The 7,706-nt window shown below is 50.5% G+C and overlaps 1 protein-coding gene across 1 annotated transcript; it reads right to left on the bottom strand.

Moving 5' to 3' along the window:
* Positions 1 to 1,874: 1,874 nt before the first annotated feature.
* Rassf10 (Ras association domain family member 10) lies at positions 1,875 to 7,188 on the bottom strand. Its single transcript, NM_001400602.1, is given in 1 exon segment — positions 1,875 to 7,188. A coding segment is annotated over 1 exon segment (1,524 nt). The 5' UTR covers positions 6,965 to 7,188; the 3' UTR covers positions 1,875 to 5,440.
* Positions 7,189 to 7,706: the final 518 nt, after the last annotated feature.

Here is a 7,706-nt window from a genome sequence, read left to right as displayed (position 1 = left end):
CACCTGATAGATAATCACTAGCTCTGGAGTATGGGGGAGATGGTTCCCTCTCTCCGGGGGAAACAACAGAACAAGATCTTGCTAATCGCCAAGCCTTTCCAATGCTGGGGCCTTTGAATCTCACAGGTCTGCCAAGCTCTCTGTGCAGGTGTCTGGTGTGTGCACAAGCAGGGTGCTGGCTGTGAGGTCAGGCTTGGACTGGAATCTACTGTCAGCTTTGTGTGTATGTGTGTGTGTGTGTGTGTGTGTGAGAGAGAGAGAGAGAGAGAAAGAGAGAGAGAGAGTGTGTGTGTGAATGTGTGTGTGTGCACATGTGAGAGTGTGTGTGTGTGAATGTGAGTGTGCGTGTGTGTGTGTGTGTGTATGTGTGTGTGTGTATGTGTGTGTGGCTTTTAGAGATGGGATTACCCTGGAAACTCACTCTATAGAACAGGTTGTCCTCAAACTCACAGAGATCCACCTGACTCTGCCTCCCAAGTGCTGGGATAAAGGTGAATGCCACCGCCATGACCAGCACTCATGTCAGCTACTGATCAGAGAGACAAACTGAGTTTTTTTTTTTTAAACATGGAGATCCAAAAGGCCCACCTCCCAGGGAAATACATGTCGTCCTATGATGTAGTCTATTGGAAGAATTCAGACAACAGTGTCTTCCCTATCTACCCTCTTCCTGTAGGGAAGTACACTGGGCAAACATTTCCACACTGGAGACTTCACTTCCCTTTTCAAAAATTTAAGGATGGGCTGGCAAAATGGCTAGGTGGATAAAGAGCTTGCTGCCAAGCCTAGTGTCCTGAGCACCACCAGAACCCACATAGTGCAAGAGAACTGACTCCCACAGATTATCCTCGGGTTTTCATACATAGGGTGGTGTGTGCCCCTCCCCAAATAAATAATAGGGAAACGAGTCTAAGAACTGGAATGATACATGGAAACTAAACTCTTAAATTAAAAAGAATTTAAAACTGAGTGCAGGTGCTAGAAAGAAAACCCCAGAGAAACTTAAACTGTTAGCAGCTGTTAATTAGCAACTTGGCCTGTGTGTTTATTGTGTTTAGGTTTAATTTTCGGTAAAGGTTTGTAAAGAGAAATACCATGTATTCATGACATCACCTTCTAAGAATCACTGTTCCGCTAGACTCAGATGAAAACGATAATTGTCTGTTTTTATAACTCTAGTTCTTCTGTTATCCTCTTTGTCCTGCTCCTGTGGAGCATTGGCCCCTCCCACTCTCACACCATTGGCCAATTCTGATAGGAGACACGATTGCTTAGCAGGTAAATCTGCCCAGAGAAGAAAGAAGAAAATGAAGGGAACACTATGCCCTCTTCCTTCTCTTCCTCCTCCTCCCCATCCCCTCCTTCTCTTCTTTACCTTTTTTTTTCTTTCTGTCTTTCTTTTTTAAAAACAGAATCTCATGTAACCCAGGCTGGCCTCAAACTCATTGTATGACTTTGAACCTTTGACCCTCCTCCTTCACTTGTTGAGTGTTGGGATAACAGTTATGAACCACCGTGCCTGGTTTTACATGATGCTGATGACCAAACCCAGGGCTCCTACCTGCGAGGCAGCGCTACCAAGTGAGTTATGCCCCTAGGCCCTGTCATGTCATCCTAAGTCTTATAATAAAGGCTTCAGTCTTGTTGTTGTGGCTTGAGAGCAAAGCCAGGGCCAGGAGCATTTACACAAGAGCTCTAGCACCAAGTTACTCCCCAGATGACTGAACACCTCTACCAACTGCCCCAGCTCGTTACAGGGATATTTTAGGATGACGATGCCCAGCCCTGACTTCAAGTCCATATGAATTAATAAGTTTTGATGAAACTATTTTTAACAAACAAAAACAAAAACCAATATCTAATGACATTTAGGATAAAGTACCTTTATGCATAGCTTACTTTAATTAGAATAAATTGTTTGAAACGCAGCGTGACAAATATACACGAAGCTTATAAATGTGTCTGCTCCTTAAGGTAAGAATTCTCCTCCCAGGGATCTCTTGAGGGGGAGCAGGAGGGAGTCTCCAAAGCAGATGCCTTCATAAAGGAGCTTGGCACAGAGTTATTTTACAGTAGTTAGAACATGGGTTAATGGCAAGCGCTGTCACAGAAACCATGAAGCTCAAGCGTGGTTGCTCACGGTATGGGGCCAATGCACACAGCAATATTTCAAAATTATCTTGCAACAATAGAGCAAACTAGGAAAACTTCAAAGTGCACAAAATGTACTGACGGGAACTTTGGCAAATTTTAGCAGTGACAGGCTTCGTGTGGCAAAAGCCTTTCTTTCCAAAATTTAGGTTGTTTCCAAGTTCTTCATCAAGACCGTGCTCTGCAGCTTTTTCTAGGGAAGAAACTATTAATAAAAATAATAACCATTCTTTTAAAAAAGCATTTGTGTGTGTCTGTGTGTGTGTGTGCGCGTGCGCATGCATGAGTGGATATACATGTGCCCACTCACGTGAATGTACATTGTGTACTTGTGTGTGGTCGCAGGTGCAAGACCAGGCACCTCTGAGAAGGTCAGGGGACAATTTGCAGGAGTCGGTTCTCTCCTTCCACCACATGTGACCTGAGAATCAAACTCTTGTCAGGCTTGGTGTCAGGACCTTTTACCCACTAAGCCCTCATCTCGTGGACCTAATGACCATACTTTATAGAAGGAAGTAAGAGCACAGTAAGGCTACATGGGATGCTGGGTTTGGGAGAGCATTCTGGATGGGATGCAGAGGACCCCATAGGGTCCATAGGATCCACACAGTGGATCGTCCAGAAGAAAAATGGGGCTGGCTGGGAAGGAGCTTATGACATTCTCTTCGCAAGGGTGCTGGATTACCATAAGGCCTGGAAACCATTAGAGAGCAGGAGCCCCTCTCACAGGGATGATGTCTCAATGTTGACTCACCTCTAGTGTCACGGGAACTATGCATACGCAGGAAAATGGAGCACACTCATTCATCAGTGAAACTTCAAGCCTACACATAAGGTTGTGACAAGAACTTTTCACAAAAGGAACTACTGCCTCCCCCTCCCCCCCAATTCTCCTTTCTCCTACTCACACAGAGAATATCTCACAGGAATAGAATTGATTGGAACAAAAGGAAAAAGGAGAAGACTAGACTATCCTTAGTCATAAGCAAAGCCCCCCAGCTGTCTGAAGAGTTTTAAGCAGGGCAGCAGCATCATGTGTTAGACAGGGAATGTTCTCCAAACCCCTGCAGGCCCTCCTCCTGTGATGTGGTGTGTTTGCTTTGCAGCTTTCAGGCATATCTGCTGACATCAGCTACCCATCAAAGTTTAAAATAATAATAGTCAAAAGGAAAACAGGTCCTTTCTGCCAGGCAGTCGCACTCTGCCAACTTCAATGTTCCTCCTGAGTTAATAAACGGCCAGGAACCACCTCCCCTACAACCCCAGGGGCAAGAGAAAAAAGCATGATAATTTTAAAAACCACCAGGTCAGCCCATTGCCAGCATAAACCATTCAGACAGGTGGCATTTGTCACACTCTAATGAGGATTTTACCTCTGCCTCAAAAAGGAAGGCTGTCGTTAAGCTCTGTGTTACAGAATCAAATGATTGTCTGGGGACCAGGAGTTTCTTCTGGTGGAGTTTCTTTTCGTCCCTTCCTCTTTTGAACCGGACCAAGTGTGTGGATGTTCTCTGCCCTGGATGAAGCTAAGCAACAACAATGTAACTACACCAAGTAAAGTCTTTCAAAAAGTATCAATTAAGAAAAGTGTCTTTTTACTTGAACATCCGAGAATGGTCCCGTGTGTTATAATTCCACAGTGGCATCAGTGTGGGGACAGTCTGTGAAAAGGGGACATTCCAATAGCGAATTGAGGAGTTCGGGAGGTCGTGCTCCTGTTGGGGACCCTCAGACAGGTGATCTCAAAAGGGAAGAAATAGTTACAAATCCCAAGCCGCTGAACTTATCTTTCATGTCATTGTGGGAATGACAGCCAGCCACTCAACTAGTTTAGTTGATACCAGCCTTCTGTACCTCACTGGCAACACACACACACACACACACACACACACACACACACCATTGTTAATACTTCCTCTGGACAGATTAGATCCACATTCCTCAGAAAGTACAGGGCTCCACAGGGAAATAGACTAGCAGGTTCCTTCCACTGGCCCAATAGCTAACTACAACTGATAAGTTTAAACTGAAGTATCTGGAACAATTACACTGAGTGGCCCCCCACACTGTCACCAGCTAGAGGAGACAATGCTACCCTTCTATCTCCCCTGCCACACGCAGAGGGATGTGGCCAGGCAGGAGCAACTCAAATGCTTAACCCAGTTTCATGTGCTTTCCCCACGGCTCCCTGCTATGGTCAATCTATTTGTTTACCCCTGGTGGCCTATCAGATTGCTTCATTTTTTTTCCTCTTTGGGGCCTTGCTAGTAAACCCTGCTGTTTGCACTTGAACACTTTCAGTTTACTTGAACCAGAACCTTATCTCCAACCCAAGCTACTAAAGTTGGACTCAGGTCTGGGTAAAATTCGTGAAGATCATAGTTGGTTTTAATAATGGAGCTGTATTTAACAGCTAAACACTGTGCCAAGATTCTTGCTTCCAAGTTGTAGCTGACACCAGAATGTTCTTTGAAAACAGCAAAGGGGGCCGAGGCAAGTTCCGCAGCTTCCCTTTTTAAACTGTAATTGAAGCGATGAGCAGCACACACCTGCCTTTGCAGCAACACCCCAAAAAGCCAGACTACACTTTTACCTGGATTATGTATGCCAGGATGTTATAACGCAAAGTGCTATGTTTGGGGTGAAGGTGGGGAGCCTTGAACACATCGTATTTAGTAGAGAGAAGCACAGCCTCAGATCGCAGTGCAGTTTGGCCTTTGACAGAAATAAAAGGCAAAGGATTTGGCACACGGGTAATTCCCAAACCTGAAGAAATGTAAACAGCGAGGATTTTGATGCCTATGGTTTTATCAAGATGTTAAGCAAGGCAGAGACCAACACACTAGTGCGTCCTCTTTGGCTAGTTTGAACACGTTTCCAGTCACAATTAACATTCAAGGAATTTCCTTTCCATCCAAGTGTTTTCTTTTAGCAGCACTTTATGACACAGACCACAGTTCTAGCTGTCATCGGTCCTTCCCATACACAGGAGTGGTAAAAATGTCCCATAATGTTTTTCTTTTCTCTTGTTTTGAAAATGGGCTTGGACCTCGTCACTTACCTAATGCTTTTTTTAAAAACAGGGAGGGATTCTCACCTCCTGACTCCTCTTCCCTCTAAAGCTTAGGAAGTTTAGGGCTTCCCTGTCCAGGACCCCCCCCCCCCTTCACACTCACTCTCCAGACCCACCCATGGGAACTCTGAGCTCACCCCCATGGCCTCACTTCATGTCCCTGAGCAGGCCAAGCAAGTGCATGCTGCAAGCGTCTAAGCTAGCTCCCTACAACTTCTACACAAGGGATTCACACACAGGGGGTACCGAGTCTGAGTCTTGGCTGTGCATGGAGCTCAGCCCAGTATCTGAGTCCTCATCGTTGCCGGGGCAACTCTTAGCCAGTCCGCGAGCCTGGTCTACCCACATTTCTGCACACGTCTGAGGCTGAGGTTCGCGTGAGGGTTCACCTGAACCCAGAGTCCCATCACGCACCACCGTCTGCTCAAAAGTACGCAAACTCTGGAGAAGGCCTTGAAGCTCGCGCTCCTTAATGTCCCTCTGCTGTTGGCTGTAATCCAAGTCCGCCTTGACGGCCTCTAGGTCCGTGCTGAGCCTCAGCCCGATGTAAAGGCTGGTGCTGAGCTGCGTCCTGACCCGCTCCTGCTCTAGCAGCAGCTCGCCATCCAGCCCGCCATCGGGCTCCGGTGACTCCTCTCGAGCCGCCAGCTCCTCATTGCGCCTCTGCATCCAGCGCTGGTTCAGTTCCTCCTGGATCTCGGCGGACAGGCGCTCCAGCAACTCCTCCTGCTGGGCGCGCTCCTCCTGCAGCCGCACCAGGTCGTCACAGCGCCGGGCCAGCTCCTCCAACGCTGCCGCTTGCGCCTCGCCGTCCAGGGGTGCCGCCGCCTCTGTCTTCTCCTCCAGCGTCGCATCCTCCGGTTCCTTTTCAGGAGTTGGCCGGTCGAGGTCAAGGTCGGCCCCCACTAGATAGGTATCCTGCACGTAGTTGACTCCATGCCTTCGCATGCGGTCTAGGTGCACCTTGGCCTCGTAGCGGTCTATCTCGCGGTCCAGCTCCCGGAGCCGCTGCACCTGCTGGCGGATCGTGTGATCCTGCGACAGCACCAGATGCACCAGCGTCTCCATGCGCTCTACAGACGCGCTCTCGTGGGTCCGAGGAGACGACGAGCAGGACGAGGCGGTGGACGACGACGTGGACGAACAAGGCGACGACGGCTGCTGCTGGCGCCTCCGGTTGAGCTTGGCCAGCTTGCGGAAGGCCTTGCGTACCACCCGCCGCTGCTTCTCCTGGGTCAAGGCTAGGCTGGGCCGCGCTGGGGCTCCCCGGGCCAAGCAGGGGCGTTCTCGGCTGAGCACTACCCGCGCCTCGGCGCTTCGCGGGCCGGCGTTAGGCAACGACGCCTCGCTGCGCACCAGCACGAAGCGTACATTCTCCTGCTCGTCGCCCCAAGCAGTCCAGAGGCGCAAGATCCGCGTCTTGTTGGGCAGGATGCGCTCAAAGCCGCGCCACTTCTCCACGATGCAATAGCACTGCGGGGGTCCACATAGCATGCCCTGGGGCATCGCGTCGTCATCGTCCTCGTCGTTTTCGTCCGGGGGTTCAGGCAGCCCCAACTGGCCCGAAGGGTCCTCCGTCAACCCCCGTCGCTGGCCCCGCCGCTGCCTGCAGCGCCGCCGGCAGCCGTCCTCCAAAAGCACCCGCACCACGTCCGAGCAGGTGGTGCGGCGGGAAAGACCGGACACCAGCTTCTCCTCCTGGCAGATCCACACCGATATCTTCTTCTCCGAAGGATCCATAGCGCAACCAGGACGTGAGGAGCAAGTCCGGCTAGGTGCTATTAGGGCGGCAGGGCCAGCGGAGACAACCTGGCAGCTCCAGAACTGAAGTAGAATCCGTGGCCCGGTCTCCGGCCTCACTAGCCTTTCTCCTGGACTGTGTCGGGCAGCGGGTGCTTTCGGCTCGGACGGCGGACTGTCCCAAAGCAGCGCGCCGGGACTCTGGTTCCAGCGGCTCTGGCTCTGCCCGCGGTGCCCGAGGCCTCCGGGTTTTGCTCCTCCCCACCTGGCTCCACCCCTTCCCGCCCCTAGCGCCCTGAGCCGAGGCTGAGAGCACCGCAGGCCGGGCGCCCAGACTAGCCCCTCCCAGTCCTGCCGCCTGGTCCGGGCCCCTGGCTCGGGTTACTGGTGTCCAGTTTCCTCCTCTCCGAGCAAAGAACTTCCGTATCTGTCTGCTACAAGGCCTAGACCCCGCACCTCACCAGGTATCAGCTCTGCGCCACCCCGGGCTCGGCTACGCCTTGCCTTAGTGTAAACTTGGTTGGAAACACCTTAACCCGACTTCCTCCTTTTCCAGCGTCCCAAGATGTGTGTGGTCTTGTGCCCTCTGTATATTGCACTTTGCGCAGACAGGGAAACTGAGGCACCCAACAATTTCTAGTAGGGGCGTTATGATTCATTACCTGACCTGCTCAGATTTGTAAGCGCTGTCTCTAAACTTTCCAGTCTTCCTCAACCACAGTGGAGTACATGATCAGATATG

The sequence above is a fragment of the Rattus norvegicus genome, chromosome 1, assembly GCF_036323735.1.
Source record: "Rattus norvegicus strain BN/NHsdMcwi chromosome 1, GRCr8, whole genome shotgun sequence".
Lineage (NCBI taxonomy): Eukaryota > Metazoa > Chordata > Mammalia > Rodentia > Muridae > Rattus > Rattus norvegicus.
Note: the sequence above shows the minus strand (reverse complement) of the source record. Positions and strands in the feature narration are given on the sequence as shown.